General features: G+C 43.9%; 1 protein-coding gene across 3 annotated transcripts; it reads right to left on the bottom strand.

The window, feature by feature from the left end:
* Positions 1 to 1,329: 1,329 nt before the first annotated feature.
* CNDP2 (carnosine dipeptidase 2) lies at positions 1,330 to 21,571 on the bottom strand. 3 transcript variants are annotated; one of them, XM_044426502.1, is made up of 13 exons: positions 21,451 to 21,465; positions 19,856 to 19,996; positions 17,487 to 17,579; positions 14,864 to 15,007; positions 13,792 to 13,954; positions 11,024 to 11,112; positions 9,434 to 9,634; positions 7,945 to 8,029; positions 5,551 to 5,711; positions 4,744 to 4,908; positions 3,299 to 3,440; positions 2,750 to 2,897; positions 1,330 to 2,107 (listed from the first exon to the last, which is right to left on the bottom strand). In XM_044426502.1, the coding sequence occupies exons 2-13, from the start codon at positions 19,874 to 19,876 to the stop codon at positions 2,038 to 2,040; spliced, it is 1,482 nt and encodes a 493-aa protein (XP_044282437.1). In that variant the 5' UTR covers positions 19,877 to 19,996; positions 21,451 to 21,465; the 3' UTR covers positions 1,330 to 2,037. The 3 variants fall into 3 exon arrangements, with proteins under 3 accessions (XP_044282437.1, XP_044282438.1, XP_044282436.1); XM_044426503.1 differs by lacking the exon at positions 19,856 to 19,996 and having other exon boundaries at positions 21,451 to 21,571; XM_044426501.1 differs by lacking the exons at positions 19,856 to 19,996; positions 21,451 to 21,465 and adding an exon at positions 21,054 to 21,206.
* Between the last annotated feature and the right edge of the window lie 384 nt (positions 21,572 to 21,955).

Here is a 21,955-nt window from a genome sequence, read left to right as displayed (position 1 = left end):
CCCCAGTGGTGAGAAGTGTCAGATTACCCAAGTCCAGATTCCTTTGGGAGAATGTCATATGGTGCTGATGGCATATTTGCTTTGGAACAGGGCTAGAGCTCACTGACGGAGTAGATGCAAAAAAGGTCTCGACCTCCATTTCTAGGCAAGGTGGGAAAACACTCCTGTCTGAAACTCCGCAGAGCCACTGCAGAGAGTATTGAGCTAGGTGGACAATTTGGCTCATGTGTCGTGACACGCTGTAGGCTGATCAGCCCAGTGTGGCTTATCAAGGGGCTTGACAAGTTAAAAATGTCAGCAGCAGTAGTGGAAGAGGGGTGAGGTGCTGCAACCTGTTGTTTTGTACAAACCTAGCCAGGATGTTGGCATGATTAATAAACTGCCTGTAACCCTAAAAACAAAGCTTGCATTTTAAAAATGTCAGCCAGCGAGTCCTGCAGATAAATTAATCCATATTGGCATATCATGATGTCTAAACAGGAATGTATGTTGACTGATTTTCCTGAATTATACTCTACTCATGCAAGGGAGACTTTCCATTTAAAGGAGAACTACTTTGAGACCATTTCCTCTATCCTCTACAAGCCTGCTTTCTGAAATACAAAACTTAGTTTGCCTTAACATTAAGTTGGCTTAACTTTCTGTTATCTTTGAGAAACCTTAATCTCATCCTCCCAGTATTAGCATTCACAAAGCAAATCAACATAGCCCAGTATGGTACCATGCCAAAATGAGGAATCTTCTCAAAATCAGCCATACTGTATGTGAACCACCGCAAAACTTGGGTTCATGTGATCCCTTCTACACAGTGGCCACAAAGAGCCTGAGCACTTGTTTTTGCTTACCAAGAGCTTAAGAATAGCCATGCGGAACCAGAGCAAGGATCCAATCTATTACAGCATTCCGCTCACAGAGTGGCCAACCAGCTTGTCACTTCATCTGAATTTAGTAAAACTGTGATTTGTTCAAAACAAGCCAGCTTCAAACCATGCATTATGAAACTGGTTTTGATCAAGACACCATAGTTAAAATTAACCAGAGTTTACAGAGTTCTGCAGGTTTTTGAAAATGGAAGGGAACATTTTTGACTTCTTTGCAGCTGTGCAAACAAGATGGAAGAGAGATACATGCAAGTCCAGGGCTTGGTGTTCCTCATTCCTTTCACAGCAACCCATTGTCTTAACATAATTACTGCATCTCTTCCGAAATAAAGAGGTGGAGTCTTTCCCTCCTGAGGTGGGTGGGAATGCCCTCATCAGCTGCTGTGATCCTACCAGCCACCCATCACCTCAAGTCTTGTTCCTTTAGTAAAAACCACCACTGCATCAATAAAGCCAGGGCTATTTTTATTTAGCAGCATTCCTCGTGGAGCAAAAAGAATGCTTTAGAAAAATACCAATTTGTTACTGATAACCAGGAATATTTAATGTTGCCAAATTGTGCAGGGAATGCTAACAGGCACGGGTGTTTGAAGAGACACAGCAAGACCCCTAGGGAAAAGGAGGGTTCATGTGCTTTTACCAACCCCAAATCCTACCCCACTTGACCTTGATATGGAACCTTCCAAGGTTGACTTGTCTGACCCGGGACAATTACAGTTTCTTCCAATGGGTATTTGCCTCAGATTCTGGTTACATAATATGTAATGAGAGAAATGGCAGACTCTTAAAGAAGCAGATGCATAGGCAGAAACAGCTGCTAGAAATGCACACCACATCATGGAAACATGGTAGACTCCTCCCCCTGGCTTCCCCCATCTTGTATGGAACAGTGGGCAGGTTTACTAGGAAGTTACATCCCGTGGGAGTGCTTGCAACTGTGCAGACTAGTTGTTCTGTTTTTGTTTTCTTCAAAAAGAGGTTCCTTTACATAAAGTGCTCCATAAAAGGTCTGGATCTTTTTCATTAGGTGTCTCAACAACAGTTAGTTGGAAAGGAGAAGAGGGAACAAAAATAGTGCAGTTTTTAAGGTTGTCCACAAGTACTTTGAAGAACTTTCTGATCACAAAATAACTCCATTCACAAAATTGATTCAGGTTCAGTTCTTCAGCTGAGCAACTTCGTGGAGGTATGCACCCAACAGTTTGACACCTTGAATATAGTTGTACCTGGGAAGGAAGCATCCAGTATTAATGAGAGAAACAGAGAATAACTTAATCCCACTCAGCCCAGCCTGATCTGGAACTTCAGCCCTTGTCCAGATTCACCCATCCCATGGAGTATGTCCACGATGGCATTTCCACGCCTGCGGGCAGCAACACGGAGCAGGCGCATTCTTGCCCACTTGTCCCCATCAGGAAGGAACACTTCACAAAAGGGGCCTTCTGTCCCATATGCTTATTAGGCACAGATCAAAATGTGTCAGTCCCCTGCAGCTCAGAGCTGAGTAAGCTGGCAGAGTGGTGTTTCTGCACCTGCTTGGCAGATGGAGATCCAACAACAGGGCAAGTGGAGCCACAGAGAAAGCCGGTCTGCCCCCACCTCTTCTCTCAGGCTCTGGGTTGGAGAGGGATGGCAAAGCTTTTGCTCCTTCTGCTCCTAATTTCATGCTGCATTTCAGAAAGGTAACAAGAGGGCAGGGACACTCCTTGGAACAGGACCGTATCCTGGTGACTATTTATTTTCTTGTCCTGCAAGGAATGTTCTGGTGGAGGGAAGAAGATTGTAATCAAGAAGGAAATGAAGAAAGGGGATGGGAGAAAGAGTGCAAAGCGGTAGTTCCGTCCCTGCCAACTGTCAGCTCTGCTTACCTGTTGAGTTTCTCATTCTGAGAGTGGGCCCCATCATCTGCAGATCCAACAGGCAGGAGCATCACGTTCTTGCCTGTTGCTTCTTGGAAGGTCAAGGTGACGGGAATGCTTCCTCCCTCTCTTGTCAAGTCTGGCTCCACACCAAATACTAGGGGAAGAGGAAGGGAAAAGTCAACATGATACTCTCTTTCGATGCCATGCATCAACCAACACTTTCAAAGCAGCAAGTGGACTGGCAATTGTTCAGCACAGTACCTATCCGTCCCATTCTCTCCTCTGGCGAACGCTCCTCAAGTAAATGTCCATGAATGCATACAACCAATTTTAGCTTTGTGCGAAAAGCTGCTGTTTTATCCTCAGCAGAGCTGGGTACATAAGATCACTTCTGGCAAGCCTGGTCTTTCAAGTGTGATAAGATCACTTCTGATAACAAGAGATACCCATTTCACTCTAAGAACAGTGTTTGCTAGTGCATTTGAATGGAGTAGGCCTCTTCTTCTTGGTCCTTACTAATCATGATCGCAAGCAGAGAATGTGAGACTTACTGACCTGTTTTCATGGCTCTTCTGCCAGCCATGTAGTGAGGATGATTGAAATCTGACACCCAAGGTTTGCCACCGTGGCCTAGGTAGACTTTAAACTTATTGGGACTGTGCAGCTCGGCAAACTTACTGGACAAGTAATCTTGAACCTTCAACAACAACCACCTCCAATTAGTTAATACATTAAGGAAAAGACAGAGCTAGAACACGAATATCTTATTATTTATACATGAATCAATATCTAGGTCAAAATGTGAGTTTTATTCCTTCTTTGGCCTACCACATCATATAGCTCAACCCTTTTTAGTGCAGGAGAAAACTTGGAATTGGGTGTCTACAATGTTTCAGCTGCAAATTAGGCATGTAGTCCACTATCACAGAGGAACGACACAGTGCAAGAAACAATTATTTCTTTATAACAATTGATCAGAAACAATTATATGCATAGCAATGATGATTTTTTAATCCTTGCTCACATCAAGCCTACAGAAGCCACTTAAAACTGGCAGCAATATCGGATGGGAGTTCTCATATCACAGAGCAGGGCCATTCCATCTCTCCCTTCTACCCACCAATTCAGGTATTTAATAGATGCTCCTTCATCTCATGGACATTTTGCCTGATTGACATAGCCAATTTTCCATAGTTTTATTTTCCAGGTCAAGAATGCAGCAGCACAATTGTTCTAACAGCATTGTTACATAAATAAATACATAAATCAAAATGAATTCTGCCCTACCAAAAAACAAACAAACCCCAAACAACTGCAAATAAAAATACTGGAGTACTGAGGATGACCATTCTATAGTGTGTTAAGAGAAATAAATAACTTTCAAGAGTCTCTTAAAGAGATTATGCATCAGTTTCCTTACTAGAAAATCTCAAGCCACTTCTAAGCAGCTGCACTACCATTACATTGGTGCACAGATGAAATGGTGATTAGGCTCAAATGGTTAGTAGCAAGACAAGAAATAATGGTAAGCCAGTGGCCATATTAGATGTTTCTCATTTGAACTGTAGCCACTAGAGAGCAATTATGTGAGAAGGATAACTGCCACTAAGATTGTACCAACACCTTCATGCTATCTGTTGATGGATCAGGGAGCAGGTGAGGTGAAGGACCCCCCCCCACCTTTCCCCCTAGACCCAGGAAATCTCCTGCCACCTAAGAGCAGAAAATACCGGGTTAGACAGACAAATAGCCTGACCTTTTGAAAGGCAGCTTCTTATGTTCCCATAGCCAATCGGTAATGCAAATCTGCTACCAGAACCCATCTTTATTTTTTATGCTATATATTACTCATTTCTGCTTCTTTCTATTTCCTTTCTCCTCCTGTTGCTTTTTTAAAGGTCATGCAAGGCACGCAGCCACCTGTCTTAGGCTGACCCAAGACACTAACACTGCAAGTGATGGCCAGTTCTTTGAACTGCCTTCTTGCCTCTGCCACATACCTGCTTTGTCACTACTTCAGGAATCATGTCTGGTACCAGCCGGATTGAAAATTTGCCAATCACTTTCCGGGGAATCACAGTTTTAGCACCCGAGCCAGAAAAAGCGCCTTCTATTCCATGGAGGGATAAGGATGGGTATCGCCACCTATGCATCAGTATATCTTTCTATAAAAGGGACAAAAAGAGGAGCGCTTATTGCATTCCATAGTCAGTCACAAGTCTTCATCCTACAGCCAGAATGATGTGTAGAAAAATCTATAAATTTATCAGGTCAAGTCTGGCAGTGGAGGAGCATGTAACCACTCAAGCACGGAAACCTGATCACCCTCCATCAATCTGTATTAATGAGAATCATTTGCCCTACTTTGTACCCCCTTGTTCTTTGGCACAAATATGGCAACTACCATCTGCTAGAGCTGACTTGAAATAGCAATTAGCATTTCAGCACCATTTACTTACACTGAAATTGGTTGTTGTGATTAGTCAATGATATCGCAAACTACATAGCAAAACTTGCAAAAGCTCAGGTGTTTTCTCCAAAGGCCAAACCAAAAGTTTCCACTCTGCTTTGGCGATGGACACAAAAGAATCAAAACTTAACAGTGCTTAACAGCCTCAGTGATTACTATAGGACTTTCTTCCAAGTAAGTTTGTGATGAATAACCAAATTGCACAGAAAAAAAGTCCTGGGAGGGAGGGAACTATTTTTAAAAATGCTATTTTCCCTTGAACTACTGGATATTTCATGATTTTTTGAACACCAGTGAGTCCTGGAACACTACATCAGCTATCATATAAAATGAATACCTTGGTACCGTGCAGCAATCGGGTGGTTCCCACATCCTTCGCATACTCCCCCATATCAAAATCAATTTTGTCATAGAGTTGATGCTCCTCACTTGTGACAGGAGCCACTGAATCATAAATGCCAGGGATGAGGATTTTCCCTTTCTTATCCACTAAGGAACCTGCAAGGGAAAAAAAGGCATGTAATAGTAGAGACAGGCAAAGAAACCAGAAATCACACAATCCAAGTAGTGCTATGCACAAACCTCCTGCGTTGGTGTTACACCATTATCAGTTGTATTAAAATGGCAGCCCAGGGAAGGCAGCAAAAAGTGAAGAATTGCTACTCCTGAAGTGCCGAGAGAAGCAGAGCCAATATCCTGCTTCTCAGGAGGTTTTAAGAATATCAGCAACTTTAAAAACATACGAACAAACAAACCTCCAGTACAAACAGCTCCAGCAGTGATGTTTTCCTTGGCTACCTGCTAACTGTCTCGCAGCCAGTTTACACAGTGGGATCGTTGTGGTTAACCCAGACTGAACACGGTGCCAACAATCCTCTGAGCGCTCCACTGCCTGCCTAATATACTGGATATATTCTTAATTTCTCCAGTTGTGACATCAATAGTATGCTAGCAATTCTGAGTTGCCCCTCCGAGTTTAAAAGCTAGACACAAAGCTGGCTCCCTCCAATGCTGAACCAAATAAAACACACATGTACCACTTCCCGTTCCTCAAAGTACAACATGCTGCAAGTGTATAGGCAACAGGCATTGAGAGTTTTGCTATGTGCTGACATGTCTTTCGGTTCTGAAGCAAAGCACATCCCTTTTCAATCCAAGTGACTCTATAAACACATTTGGATTAAGAAGGGGTACTGTAGGAATATACTATGTAGACTACCTTGAATTTGATCAGCTGTTGCAGGACGCATTACCAGTCCCATGCTACTTATGGGGAGCTGGGGACAAAAACATCAGCAGCTACTCCCTAAAGCTGAGCTTTCTTACAAACCTAGGCAAGCACATGCAGTCCCTGAGAACAGCATGGTTAGGAAAGGGTAACTGCAAAGGCTCAGCGTCTTGCCAGAGCCACTTAAGCTACCTGTTGATACACAGGGATTGCATAAGTATCCACCCAGTTTTTCCATAAACAATCCACTCTTGTGGTGAAATGGCTACTTCGCTGCCAATGGGCCAGTTCTCACATCACAAAGCTACCTTGCTAGTAACACAGAATGGCTTGTTCTTTTGTCGAACAACCCAGGGAACTTCCTACAGATGTTTATGCTTGCTGTGGCTTGGTTTCCACCCCACATTTCCACTGCTGGGTCTGGTACATATCCCAGGGATCTCTGAAAAAGAACTCTGTTGTTTTCAATACCCTTTTGCAACTAGGCCACTGGAAATGGAAACTCCCCCTCTTCCGCATCAGGCTGCCAAATGGCACTAATGCTCAGGGCCCTCACAAACAGAGGAACATGTCTGCCAGCCTCCCCCCTCCCCCAGTAATTTCACTGCTGCACAAGAATGCAAGACGGCCTCCTGAATATTTAGCTCAGCATGCTGAGATCCCTCTCTTGATACCATCCTAGTCAATTTCACCCTCCATTTCAGAGCTTGCCTTTTTAAAGGCTGCTTTCCTTTACACTGAAGGAAGGCCATCTGCTTGCAAAGCACCTTCCCTCACTTCCTGCTTGTCACCTCTCTCTCTTGCTAGCATCTTGACATTTGTTGCTGCAAGGACACGGGTCAGGAGGGCTGAGAAGGGATGAAGTGGGGTTGTGGCAACATGATTGAAATTGCAAGGAGCATCATGGAGCTTTGCTGCTCTGCCAGGCCGCTCACGAGCCATTCCTTGGCAACCTACAATAAAATGACTGTCAGGTTTGGACAGCAGAAAAAGCCCCCATGGGTATCACCTACTCTAAAACATGGATTCTTTTGGAGGCTCGTTTGCAAAATATAAGCTACCCTGCAAAAATTGTGCTGGATTCACACAGCGTGACAACTCACCGTGACTGATCGCTATTGTGTTGTGTGAGCATCTTGTTTTGTCATCATCTGGAGTAGCATCCAGAGGTCAGACAGGGAGGATTCAACTTATCGCTTCAGCAGAAGCAGAAGCAATATTCACACAGCCAAGAAGAAACTTGTGATTGTGCCTTGAAGATACCGTCTAGATGCACATAGTTACGTTAACCTTTGCCTTACAAATAGATCTTTGCTCTCTCATTAAGACTCTGCCTAGTCCATCGGTTGTGAACCTTGACACTATTAAAGCTTTTAGGGTGGGTCTGGAGTGGTTTTTCAATGAAAAGGTCTTTGAGCTATGAACATGTCACTATTTCACCTGCAGTTTCTAGAGTATTCCCAATTCTGTTTAACTGCAGAGCTAGGAAAGTAAAGTTCTTACCCATCAAAGCAATGAGGTCTGTCATAGCTTCATGCACTGAGCCACCATATACGCCAGAGTGAAGGTCTTTGTCACTGCATTCCACCTGTATAGTAAAGCAAACAAACACTCTCTGAGGCTGTCGTACACATTCGATGATTTCCCGCTCTCAGAGTTTCTGAGTAGCCATTCATGTCACCAAGAAGTGAATCATTGCACCACTGTCAATGGCAGAGTTGAGCCATTTAGCAAATGCTTCAGTTCACAATATTTACACGTACTCACAAATTATTTAATGGCATTTCTGTTTCAGCAAGATCTACTATTTTTCTACAAGATCGACTATGTTCAAAGCCCTACAAAAATGAATTTGACCTTGCAAAGAATGTGGGGCAGGATGCAAAAGGGTCGCTGCATGAGCTGACTCTCCCAGCAATCCCAGTGTGCAAACAGGACCGACTGATTCTCAGTGGAGATGTCATGCTTCCTATAGGAAGTCCTGGAATGAATGGAAACGTTCATTCCTTCACTTGTGCAGAAACAAGCATTTCTACTCTTTCCCAGGTGCTCTCAGAAGCACCAAAACTTGGTTGCATGAGCGGTGAGTCTCACTTGAAGAAGAGACGTTGCAAAGGTGCAGTGAAATTGACAGGGGCTTGGCACCTGGTTGGATACTGCCCCAAGCATTCAAAATGAGTATTACAACAGAGTTTTACCCTTATCTACTAAAGGATTTTCTTTTTACCATATGACTTAATGTTAATTTAGAACAAAAGACAGTTTTCTGATGATCTTCTCCTGCATGTTAGCTGCTGGCTATGTTACTGATAGGTGACTGCTGTGTCCATCAAAAACAGGCCTACAATTTTTGTAGGGATGTACCTTGCTTTTTAGCTTATACAATAGCTGTGCATTTCTATCATCATTATAACTAAATCAAGGACAAGACTGGTGCTCTCCAATCTTAGGACCTCCAGTGTTCTTGACCCAAATTCCATGTAGTCCTCAACCAAATTTCAAAGCCCTCTGCAAGTGATCAGTTTAAACTCTTGTAAGAACACCCTGCCTACTGGTGGGAAGAAAGAAAGGGAAAAGGTAGGGGACAGGAGTAGAGAGAAAACAGGTAGTCTTTGTACTTTTGGCTTTTACTGGCATATGCAGCTCCTAACAGAAAGAAAGGTTGCTCCTAAGGCAGCCATAAAAGGGGGGCATAATTCTTAAAGCCTGACAGATGGAATTAGAGATGTACATGCTTGGCATTAGGCAAATAATTTTAAGAATCCACATGCTATAAGTAAATCTATAAAGTAAAGAAATAAATCTAAAGCTATGCTAGATTTCACATTCGGTCAGCGTCAGCAGTCTCCTCTTTGTGCCAGGCAAACACCATGCTGGAACTTAAAAGCAGCTTCAATGAAAATTAATACCCAAGTCTACACTCCTACAGTGAAAAGCTCACACCAACTGTTGTAGCTTCTTCCACAAGAGTATTTTCTCTTGGGTTCTTTACCTCTATGAAATAATAGCAGATGCCCCTGAGGCCATAGGTGATGCAAGGCTTCTTCTTGCCCAGCCAATAGTTATCAGAGATACAAACATAGTCAACCCCTTTGAAGAAAGCATCTTTTTGTGCAAAAATTAACTCATCAAGGCCTTCGGAGCCAGACTCCTCCATACCTTCCAGGCAAAACTTGACATTAACCGGGATTTCCTACAAGGAGAAAAATGAAGCAGCATTATGTCAAGAGGGCAGCAGCAAAGGCTATTCCGCACACCACTTCTTGGGGCCAAACCAGACTACTGCTGCTAGATGTTAAAACATGAACAAAGCCAGTAATCATGTGAAAGTGTTTTCATCCTCCCCTTCAGCCAAGAGTGGCTTCAGCTCATCTCCCTCAGTGCAGTCCCCTTCAGCTGCATGATTCTTGTAAGAGGGTTTCCAATCTACACCGGTCGGTTGGGTGGGACAGGCGGACTTTTATCCTTTGCATTTCTCCCACTGAGGAGATGGAGGTGAAACCAGGAGGCAGGAGATCAGAGAAGGTGAGGCTCATGTTCCCCTATCCCCACTTCACCATTTCAATGTTCATATAAATGGCATAGTAGACAGCAGAGGTGCAGAACTTCTTTCAGTCCAAGAATTAACCGCAGGGGATGCATTCTAGAGCTGGGCAAGGCAGAAGGCCAAAGGAGCAGGGCCAAAATGCCAAGAACAATTGCCTTTTTAAAACCTAAAGCATTTACTGCTAGTAACCAAGCCCGAGGAGAGACATTTCAGACTTTCACAACTTTGCAAAAGCGGAGCTATCAAGTAATGGATGATCAGGGGGAAGGACTGGGGCTGTTTGGGGAGGCTAGAAGGCCATTTTGGGAGCTGCACTTGGCCTGTGGTCCTGAGGGTTAACACTCTTGGTATGCAACACAGTAAACAAAGGCAAAATATTCCCTTGGCACACTGTGTTGCTCAGATATGGGATTAGATGATAGCTGCCACCTCCTCTGGCTCTGAACTTCAATAGTCTAGCATTATATGGCATTTGTAGCCATTCTGCCTTAGGTTCCTCACAGGAAGAAAAAAGGTGGGATAGTAATACTATGCAATAATAATAATAATAATAATTCCACCAGGCTGAACACCATTGCCTCAACTAGGACCAAGTGCACTGCCTTCTTCTCTTCCTTCTCCAGACTTTGTCCTCCTGTGTCTTGCATTTGGATATTAAGCCTGAGGATAAAGCCTGCCTCACTTATTTATCTTTGTACAGCACCAAGGAAATGCTTGACACTTCGTAAGTAACAATTAAGTCTAGGAAAGAACCAAAAAGTCCAAGCTATGCAAGTAGCCTGAAGAGCGTGCCCAGTTACAGCTCTAGGGAGCAGAATGTCTTGGGTAAAGAGCAAAGCATTACAGCCAAGCATCAAAACCAGCAAACAGCCAACTATGTAGGTGTGCTCTCTCCCACGCCCTGATTTAATTTCAAATTCAGCAGGTTCAATTTTTATCTTTACTGATAACTGTAAACTATTAAACTACTGTGGTTTAATACAAAGGGCAAGCGTTTAATCTTTTACTAGCAAAGCAAATGTAAAAGAATTCTACCTGATTTGTTTTTTGATAAGCTTCCAGGGCATTCAGCCAGGCAAGCACAGGACCTTTGTCATCTGTTGACCCACGGCCATAAAGTTTTCCTAAAGTAAGAATAATCGGAGAGGAGCAGTGACAGTGTTGGATATGTAGCCAGCTTACCAAACTGGTGTATGTAAAACAGGTAACATTCTTTACATTTCGACAGGTTGACTTTAGTTTTATAAAACAAAACAATCTTCTCCTATGATACCAATAATGACATTTTCTCCATTGTAGATGCTCCGTTCCAAACATGCATGTTTCTCTTGATGAAAGCAGCATCTAATGATCATCTTTCCATGTGAAGGAACCATCCACCTTGGCTGCAAAGAGTATGAACACTGTGACAGTGTGAACACACTGTGAAACTGGCTGCAGACAGTTTTTATACCCCCCTCATATAAAACACTTGCCCATGACGTCTGTGCGCAGATTCTGCTGTGAGTCTCCAAGCTTTAAAAAGCCAAGCAATGAGCACACACAACAAAGCCACCTATTGAATACAAGGTGACCTCATCTAGGGCAGCCTTACGCAAGCTGACATCTTCTAGAAGTGTTAAGACCACAGTTAGAAGGCACACTGCATCACTGAGCTGGCCTGAACATTTAAGAGACAAAAATGGCCTCAGCAGACTCCTCAAGCTATGAACCTGTTCTTCCAGGGGTGGCACAATCCCATCTAGAACAGGATGAGCACCAAACATCTGGTCAGAAAAGCACCCACTAAGAGCACCCCAGTCTTGTCTTTTCTGCAATATGTTAGCCTTCATCTCTTCCATTGCCACAGCCAGACACCAGTCTAGCATATTCACAGCCTCCCCAGATGAAACCAAGGGGAAACAGAGCTGTGTATCACCAGGATCCTGTTCATAAAGATATTAAATAGTATGGGAAAGAGAACTGAGCCCTGCAGAGCCCCATGATGGAAAACCTGGAGGGCCAAGCAGCATCTCTCAAACAAGTAGGAGAAAAGCCACTCCAATGACACACTCGCCATTCCCAGCTTGGATTATCTTCCCAGAAGGATACCATGGTCAATTGAACCAAAAGCTGCCAAGAGATCCAGGAGTATCAATACAGTAAAATTCCCCCATTTCAGTCCTTACATAAGGCACTGCACAGGATGACCATGCTTCTGTTTCTGGGCCAAAACCCAGACTGAACCCTGACTGAAATCAATCCAGATATCCATGTCATCCAGGAGCACCTGGTGCTGTTTGCAACCACCCATTGGAGCTAAAGTAATGCCTGCTCTGGCCACAGGACATGCCAGGGTCAGCTCACTGGCCATGTGCATGCTTCATAGGAATAACTGCAGGATTGACAAAGGCAGTGTAAGCTGCATTGCACGGCCAATTTGAATGAGCCTAGCACAACCGATGAGATGGAAATGTTCTTGTGGTACTGTAGCAGTAGCAACAGTGGAACCTGTTCTTATATTGCAGCTTCTATAGGAAATGCAGAGAGAAACTGGTTAAACTATTAATAAAATATCTTTATGGGAATAAAGATCCATCTGGTATCTATGTGTATAAAGGATGTATCTTCTTATGTTACTGGAAATGGTGCCAAACTGTTTATAACTGCCATACAGATTAGGAAAAATGTGGTGACCTGTTTACATGAAAACATTGTGCAAGCTGTACTTCTTTTAATTGTGTTTTAATTTTTTCTACTGCTATTTTAATCTGGTTTTTTTTAATCTTCTTGGTCTGCAGCCAGAAAATAAAAAAACTAAACTAAAGCTAGACAGACAAGCAGAACTTGCTCTTGTGGCGTCTCTCACACGCACACACACCAGGCCTTTATTTCAAACAGGTTGCCTCAGCTGGGCCTACAGGTTTAGCCAGCCAGGAAGACACAACCTGAGTGGAGAGTGTGCTAAGGAATAAATACTGCATGCGGCCTAGGTTCATGTTTTGTCTCCAAGCACTAACCCCTCACCTTTGCTATGGATCCCTGGCAGGCACAGACTGGTCGCATCTAACTGGAGCACAGTTAAACGGAGACATGGAAGAGATCTTGTAATGAAAGACTTCCATGGCTCACGTGAAAAAAATCTTAAAGATTCTGCAAAGGGGTGTGTGCTTGTTTAAGAATAAAGAAACTCAGCTGGCAGCTGTACAATGTACAGAATCACAGTTTGTGAAGGCCGCTTTAGCTCAGTCATCAGCTTTCTGCATCCAAGTCACATGCTTATCTACAACTGTAAAGGAAGTCATTTCCACTCTGGTGATTGACAGACTGAGTCAGCAGAAGAAAAAACAAGGGCGGCAGCATTTTCTGCACTGTAGCATTGCTGAAAGCAGCACTGTAAGAAGGAAAGAAGGCTTCAGTGCATCACGCCAGTTCAGGGTGCTGGTCAGCCAACCATGCCAACAATATTCCATCCTATTGCTGGGTTTCCTTTTTTTCTTTTCCAACTGTACAGAACCCTCTGTGGTTACTAAGCTTGTGCACTAAGCTGGTCTTTGCACTGAACCTACTATCAGCATCACCTTATTTTGGTTCTTTTGCAAGCCACTGCTTATTAGCTTTAAAACAAGGGAAAAGCAGCTCTTTTTTTTTTACTCCTGTGCCAAATTTCAGCAGTAAATCAATAGTGCTGAAGATGGCCTAAAAGACTAGGGAGGCTGCATGTAACCAGCCTTCTCAAGGCTGACTCTAAGGAGACCAGTTTAGACATATTACCTCAATGGTTAGCAATTGAGAAGCCTAAGGCAGGCCTCTGTATGTCTTACCATCTCTTTCTACCAAGGTAAAAGGTTCACTGTCCCAGCCATCCTCTAGTGCTGCAGGCTGTACATCCAGATGTCCATAGACACAAACAGTCTTCTTGTGAGGATCCGAGCCAAGTTTGCCCAGAATTATTGGAGGTAAAGGAATCTCTGTACCATCAGGCAGCTGAAATTAGAAACGCTAATGTCAATGCAAGGTATTTTGAGGGGACTTTTCTGTGAGCACAATGCATTTTACTGCAAAATGGTATAAACCAAAAGTTCAAAAAGAGGGCTAGGGCAGAGAGAGTACGCATGATAGCTGCCTTCCAATATTGGAAGGGCTGTTGCACAGAAGACAGAGCAAATTTTTTTCACTGTTGCTCCAGAGGGCAGAACTAGAACCACTGGGTAGAAACTGTAGAGAAGCCATTTTTGGCTAAACACGAGAAGCAACTTTCTAACAACCAGCACTGTTCAGCAGTTGAACAGGACTTTGCAGGCAGTATGGAAGTGAATGGTCATCTGTTAGAGATTCTGTGGTTACTTCCCAAATGGTAGATCCTGCATTGAGCAGAAGTTTGGACTAGATGACCTCCAAATTAGTAATTTTCAAACATAAAAGTGAAAGTCCAAAGCTATGAAAAGCTGCATGATTCTTCCATTGTAGTCTCCCATAAAATTTGCAGTTCCCCCCTTAGTTTTAGTGCTTTGCCTTGAAATTTGTATACATTTAGTAACCAATGTCACTACTCGGTATCCTGCATATGACAGCTAAGGACTAATGGAGGGAAGCGACAAGTAGAAGACAGTGGTAGTGGAGGTCTCTCTCGACTTGCCATCTTTTTGTCCAGTTTCCTCAACGTGTTTAGAACAGCACTAGCAGTTTTATCTTGAGTGTTGTTAAGCTATCTATTCAAAAACAGTAGCATAAGTCCCAGGACAATGTGACAGCAGCGATCATCTCTGGTCATCAAACAGAAGGAAGATGTTTTCTCTAAAACATATGCATTAATGAATCTAGTTTTAAAAAAAACACTTCTCTTTGCAGCTAAAACTGTTTCCCAGCTCTCTTGATAAACACAAAACTTCCTACCTTCTGTTTCCCAATGTCCTTTAGCTCAGCAGTCCCCCCGAGCCGTTCAATATCCTTGGCAGCAACTTCCATCATACGCTTGACTTCTCCTCTCTTCTCTGCCCATGCTGACACGCTCTGTATTGCCACCCACTGGGCCAGCCGCTACATTCAAGAAGTTGAGGAAAAAGACATGGGTGTAGATGAAGAAGGAAAGGAAATATTTATTGTGTGGCTTCACTTTGTTCGGCTGTTTTTAGAAAGACACTGAAAAGGGCAAATTTTAAATATTCTGAAGAGAAAGCTAATGTTTATATTATCTTGAAGAGTGTGTTGCATTGGTGCTCGGGAGTTTTTCCAACTTTTTGGTATCAAGAAAACCTATTCACTTTTAGGTCAAGATGAAATCCGTTGCACCATTATTGCAACAGATAAGAATTTTATTTATTTATTAAAACATTTTTATGCCGCCCCATTCACCGAAGCCTCGGGGCGGCTTACAACATTAAGTTAAAAAATATACAAACATTAAATTACAACATTAAATTAAAATGTTTGTAGAATACAAACATTAAGTTAAAATGTAAAAAATAACAATATAAAATAATCTAGTTTTCCTCTTTCAGTTTGGTCTTGGTCACAGACCAAATAACATCTCTTTACCCAAACCAGCACTGTTCTTCCATGTTCATAGCCTTTGTTTCACTTGAAGTACTCACAGGTTGTCTCTGTTCAAGGTAGACTGACTATCATAGCAATTATTCTTCTAGAATATGGATGGGCAAACTCTCCATAAGTTTTGGCCTACAAGTTGGTCTTCTGTGCAAGAAAAATTGCTCATCTGTTGCCTACAGAGATAGTCAACCCTCTTGTTTTGCAAGAATAAAGAAAAGACTTATGACAGTCACCACATGAATTGTGTCTTGAGGCCAAGCCCAAGTCATAGCTAGCTTCCATTCTGCCAGTAAAGTGATTTTCCAACTCAGGAAATGCAATCTATCTTTGGGTGTAACTGCAAAACCTGACTATCCCGTGCATTTCACCAACCATCCAATTGTTCAGTTAGATGCTATCTAGAATGCACCACTTTATATCACTGCTGAGGGCTGAATCAATGCTCTTCCATGCCAAAAATCAGAACAAGCACTCCATCCTATAGAATACCAGCATGTCGGTGAGGAATAAAGACAGAACCCTTCTCTTCAATCTAATAGTCATCTATGTGCTGGAATAACCATTTACTATTTTCTGCAGAGGAACATTCAGTCATGTGACCTCCCACTTGCCATCTGAAAGACTTTACTGAAGTAACTAGGATACGTGATATTATTTATTCCCAAACCCTCTTATCATCACTGCCTGTTCTGAGGCAGGAATTTCCCTTTCCTCCTACAAGGAAAGTATCCACTGGACATGTTCCATCTCTATCCAAGCTTCCCTTGGGCCTTACAGGCCAAATGTCTGAATACCTAGTTTAGCATCACGGAGGTCAAGGATGGTGTTGCAATCCTATGCATGTTTAAACAGGCAAACTCCCACAAATCCCAGCATTCCCCAACCAGCATAGGACTGCACCCTCAGTCCTGAACAATGCAACCCTACAGAAGTTCTGACAGAAAAGGAAAAATAAAAAGATCTGCAATTCCCACATTCCCCAGCCAGCATAGCTTGTAGGACTTCTTCCCATTTTGGTGATGCACTACCAACTGACTGCCTGCTTTGAAAAACACTGATGAAGAACTTCAAGGGAAAGAGAAAGGATTTTACCTTGTCACATGTTTGGGATTGCATCATAAAGCTTTTGAGGCATACAATAAGAAGGCTCTTGTGATCCTATAGCATGTGCCTGGTCTCTTAACCCTGAGACTATACTGTTGCATCCACACCAGCCCAGTAAATCACAGCACAGTGCATAGTCAGAGAGATGGAAAGCTTTTATTTGCAGAAGCGTCCAAGCTAGTAAAATAAAATCTCTCTCTTTAGCATGTATATCAGGACAGGTAGAACTACTCTTCCTGTGATTCATCAACCAAAAAAAGCTAACTACTCTTTTGAAACCTTTTTTTTAGATTCATTCTTCTTGAGAATGAATGTTACAGCTCAGCGTTCCTGATAGTCTTTGCTGTTAAAAGGTTGGATGGAAACTAAGGATGGGTAACTTCCTGCTTGCAGGTTGAATGTGAAGCAAACCCGTGTGGTTGGCAAACTGTTGCCTCGTTCACAGATCGAGGGTATTTAAAAACAATTCATCCTCATTCACACAAAAGAGTCACGAAAGATTTTGAGCTGTGCCTTCTACTGCCTGGAGACCTACTACACAGAATTAAGGTGTGTCTTTGGCAGCCAGAAAACCTGCCTGCTTTGTGATCAGGCATATAAGCTCAGTATTTGGGATGCTATTTGAAAGTGCTGAATAAAACAGTCTGGCTTACTTCTGTGCAGACATGCAGCAACTCTACCCACTTGATTCTGAGTGAGCTTAAACAGGGATTGCTTGCATTTGGCTGCATTGACTCTGGCTTTAGCTCTGTCCACAGATGCAATGTGGCCCCCAGTGCAATCTTTCTCAGTTCGCAATTTGGCCCTTGGGCTGAAAAAGTCATTCTGCTCCCAATTTAACACCAATGCAGGGCATACCACTTACCTCAACATATAGGTCCTGGTGTTTATCAACATACTCAAAGAGGGTCTCAAGAACTGATGACATGTTCCAATTGGAAGAGTGCAGCTGAAAAATCTAAACAGTGGATGTGAAAGAAAGTAAAGAAATGAGATGTAAACATCAGAGCTTTCAACAGACTACAGCCTCAGCTGACAGCTTTTATCTGCCTTTAAAAAAAAACTGCAGAGGCACAGATTAAAGCAAGTCATGAGAACCTCTTAAGCAAGACAGATCTGTTTGAATCATTCCATAGGTCAAAGCATAGGCAAATGCAAAGTCATCAAAGCCATGTACGCTGTTCATTTAAAATGCTGAACAATGCAATTCTACAGATTTTTCTGACAGAAAAAAAGGAGCTGCAATTCCCAGCATTACCAGAATGTTGGGAGTTGCAGTACTACTTCTTCCTGCTTTGGTGATGCACTAGCAACCTATTGCCTGCTTTGGAAAACATCAGTGAAGAGCTTCAAGGGAAAGAAAGGATTTTGCCTTGCCCCATGCATAGAATTGCATCCTCCTAAAGCTTTTCAGGAAGTGATGCAGATTTAATATATGGCCCACCAGATGCAGCCCTTTGCACTGTATGCCACACTTGCAGAAGCAGAACCATGCAACAAGACTGTCAAAAAAAACAAAACAAAAACCAGCAGCACAACTGTAAAGAGCAAACTTCCAAGTTGAGATGTGCTCATCAAAACTCAAATGCCCCATTTCACCATTAATATTCTGCTATATAAGCAAAAGAAAGTTGCTGTTCATGCAAATTAGGTGGTGTGCACTTATATTGCACTATTACATGCTGAAATGTGGCACTACTAACTAGCTCCTTGATTCTAAATTTATTTATACTTTCATTTATATGTTGCCTACTACTGTAGTCTCAAGGTGGCTAAATATGTGTAGAATCCCACAAGAAACCATGCATCTGCCTTGGTGATACAGTAGCAGCCTACTGCCTGCTTTGGAAAACATCAGTAAAGAGCTTTAAGGGAAAGAGAAAGGATTTTGCCTTCTCCCAGGCAACAAAGCTTGGCCCAGTAACAAATTCTTGTAAGAGTTAGCCTCAACTCGTTAGGCTGAGAGAAAGATTCTGTTCATACAGTGTGTCTACTGCTCATGGGAAACCCACAAGCAAGATATGAGCCAGTGTGGTGTAGTGGTTAAGAGCATGGGCCTGGGACTCAGACGATCTGGGTTCGAGTCCCCGCTCAGCCATGGAGCCAACTGGGTGACTTTGGGCCAGTCACAGACTCTCGGCCCAACCTACCTCACAGGGTTGTTGTTGTTGTTGTGGGGATCAGATGGAGGAGGAGATGTAAGCTGCCTTGAGCCCTTTGTAGGAAAAAGGCAGGATATAAATCAATAAATAAATAAAAAATAAAAAATATGACTGCAGCAGTGCTTTCCTATATGTGCTCCCTAGCATACTGCCTCCAATACTGGAGGCAGCATACAGCCATCAGGACTAGCAACAATGGATAGCCTTAATATATGCTGTGGTCTTCTTTTGTCAGATTCAGGGCCCAATCAAACGGTGCGCCATGAAAAACCATCTCCCTATGAAAAACAATCTCTTCTCCGAGCTGTTTGAGAGTGCTGACCAGGTGTCTTCAGCACCTGGCAAGTTTTCTACATCCTCCTTCTAGTGGCTTCCGGGCATGGAAAGTGACATGGAACACCCCAAAATGAAATGGTGACAAGTCAGAGAATATACTGTTTGCTTTTGCATTTTTCACAAGGAAGACCTTTTTGGCAGCAAGTCTGCAACACTTGTGCATGCCCTGGACTCCTACCAAGGAGTAAGAATATGAGGCTGGCTTTATATATCTTTAGTGTAACCTACCACATTAAGCAGGTCCACAGCCAATTTAATGCAGTGGGTAATAAAAGTAACTGAAAGGGAGAAAAGTGTTCATGGCAAAGCTTTTTTTTGGGGGCGGGGGCATGGTTCTTTATGAAATCATGTCACCCCAAATGAATTTGCCCAGTACTCAATCTGCTCTGAAGCCACAGGTCTTTATTCAGCCTAATAAACAAGGCTGGACCCTTTCTGGTTGCAGAATTTGGAACAGCCTCTCAAGAGTTACACCTGGCCCCATCACTGCTTACTTTTAGAGAAGCACTAAAGGCAGTTCTATCAGCAGAGTCTCTAACATTATTGTTTCTAATAATGATGACACTAATGCTGGTGCCTGTATGTTTTTGTGATGGTTCTTGCTGGCTTATTTGTCATTATTTATTAGTACACTAATAGAGATCATTTCTTCTTATTGAAAAATATATACAGTTTACAGAGAAAGCAGGCTCAACTTGTGTGGCAGGTACAGGAGGAGGATATTATTTGATCTCACCAGCAAGGTTTGATCTGGCATTCTGCAATCATTCTAAGCACAAAATAATTGAAGAGGTGCAACTGACACTGAAAATGCTAGCACAGCTCCAACAAACAAGTAGGGGAGAGGGCTGCATCCCAAGAGGGAAGGAAAATAAACCTGAAAACAAGGAGAGGGGACAGAATGTTACAAAGAATTGCCATGAGGAGCAGAAAGTATCACTATGTGCTAGTACCAGAGTGGAATGACAATTCCCAAATCAAAATTAGCAGCAGCTGATTTGAAGTGAATAGCAAGGGAGAAGTGCTTCTGAAGTGCCAAGCTTCTGAATGTAGCAACACTGCAGCCTTCCCCCCCCCCCCCCCATCAGCATTTCAAGTGTGTTTAAGAAGCCCATCCCATTGCTTTTGGTATTTTGGTGCCTCTTACTTATGGAACAGTCTGCACTGGGCTGTGGCTTTCCAGGGACAACCCACTTGTACTATCACTACCTTTCTGCAACTACTCAACTCTCAGAAGCTTTCTGGTCTCCTGCACCTCCAGCTGCCAGAAATTTCACGGAGATAGGAACGCAGGATGAAAGTGCACCTGTAGTGGGGATGGGACCCAGAGCTTGCACACAAATGCGATTTCACCATCAAATAGCAATTTTTCTTTCGCTGTTCCCCACAACCCAGCCTACTTTTTAACAACATCTTGTTTGGTGAAGATTTCAAGATCTTGAAAACTTCCCCACTTTTGCTGATCTTTCCAGTGGCCTAATAAAACGAATCATTGCAGATTTTACTTGTGGTTAACACGACTGACTTTGTGGTTTGTTGCTGCTGTTGAAAGAAAGGACACCCACTTGTTATAGTACCCCAAGGCACTCCGCGAGTTAGGGCCTGGCTTTTGCTTCTCTGACTCGCCAGTCCCAGGAAGGGCAGAAACGCACCAAAGCAGGGGTCTCAAACTCGTGGCCCGCGGGCCAATTGCCGGGATGGGCAGGGCACGGGGAGGGGTGGCAGCGCCCGGGCCGGCCTCCGGATGAGCGGCCCAGCACCCACCGGGGTGGTAGAATACTTGATGCGGCCCAGCCTCACCCAGACTCTACTTCCAGCGGCCCCCAGGTAAGTTGAGTTTGAGACCCCTGCACCAAAGCGTAAAGGAAACACTCAGCATTCCAGGGAGAAACCCCCAACAAAGGAAGACAGCACCCCGCTTTGCTCCTACTCACCCTGAGGACTGGGGCGGGCCTCCATCGCCAAGCACGGAAGCTGCTGCTGCGGCTGAGGCAGTGGCAGCGAAACCTACAACCCCTGCACAAAATCAGCGCTGCAATCATTATTAATTCCGTCCGTGCTAGGGAAAGGCTTGGGGAAAGGCAGGACGGAGACTAAGGCTTTAAAAAGGAGGCCCGGACAGGAAGAAGGGATGAGGAGAGAAACGCCAATCTCTTACGGCTCCTCCTCGCCCTCTGCCCACAAGGAAGGGAAACTTTGCCAGCTTGGCACTCAGGGACCAAATCCCGGTAGAACCCAAATCCGCAGCTCAGGAGACCACCCTCTTCGCCCCCCGCTCGGCACTGGCAGCGGGCGCAGGAAGGCGCTGCTGCGGCTGGGACCACTACTCACCCTGTGCAGCGCCGCGTGGCCACGTGAAACCCGGTGCCGGCCAGAAATGCAGAAACACGCACTCAGCAAGAGCAGCCTGCCCAGACCTTAAAACCCTTTGGTGGGCCCGCCTCTTTGAAACAACGCGAGGCCAATCCGCGTCCCCTTCGGCAGCCCGGGTTGTGATCATTGGTCGCCAAGCAGGAAGCAACGCGGGCCAGAAAGGAAGGAGGCGTGCACGAACGAGAGCGGGCAGCGCAATCAACTTGCGAGGCTGCGGACGTGCATTAGCGCCACCGAGAAGTTGATCAGTTGCTACAGCCGGCCTTTGTACAGCAAGAATACGCCCAAGAGAGACCCGGGATCTTGTCCAAGAAGAAAGGAATGCAACTGGAGTGCAGCCTGCCTCTACCAGCCCGTAAAAATATTCCACCACTGTTAAACTGGACTTCAGGAAGTGTGTGCTCACTTATCAGGGGAATGGTACCGGTACGGTTCGTCTTCATGCGAGTAAACTCTACCGCAT

Source organism: Varanus komodoensis, unplaced genomic scaffold, assembly GCF_004798865.1.
Source record: "Varanus komodoensis strain SLA01 unplaced genomic scaffold, ASM479886v1 scaffold17, whole genome shotgun sequence".
Classification (NCBI taxonomy): domain Eukaryota; kingdom Metazoa; phylum Chordata; class Lepidosauria; order Squamata; family Varanidae; genus Varanus; species Varanus komodoensis.
The sequence above is the reverse complement of the archived record's forward strand: the minus strand, read 5'-3'. Positions and strand labels throughout refer to the sequence as shown.

Bases quoted from the DNA above. Each gene is read 5' to 3' on its own strand.
- CNDP2 (XM_044426501.1), bottom strand. From the start codon at position 21,161: ATGATTGCAGCGCTGATTTTGTGCAGGGGTTGTAGGTTTCGCTGCCAC. The intron at 5,712-7,944 runs GTAAGAACTTTA...TTTCCCTTGCAG, and splicing joins AGACCTCATTGCTTTGATGG to GTTCCTTAGTGGATAAGAAA. The intron at 2,898-3,298 runs GTCAGTAAGTCT...CTCTTCCCCTAG, and splicing joins CAGAAGAGCCATGAAAACAG to TATTTGGTGTGGAGCCAGAC.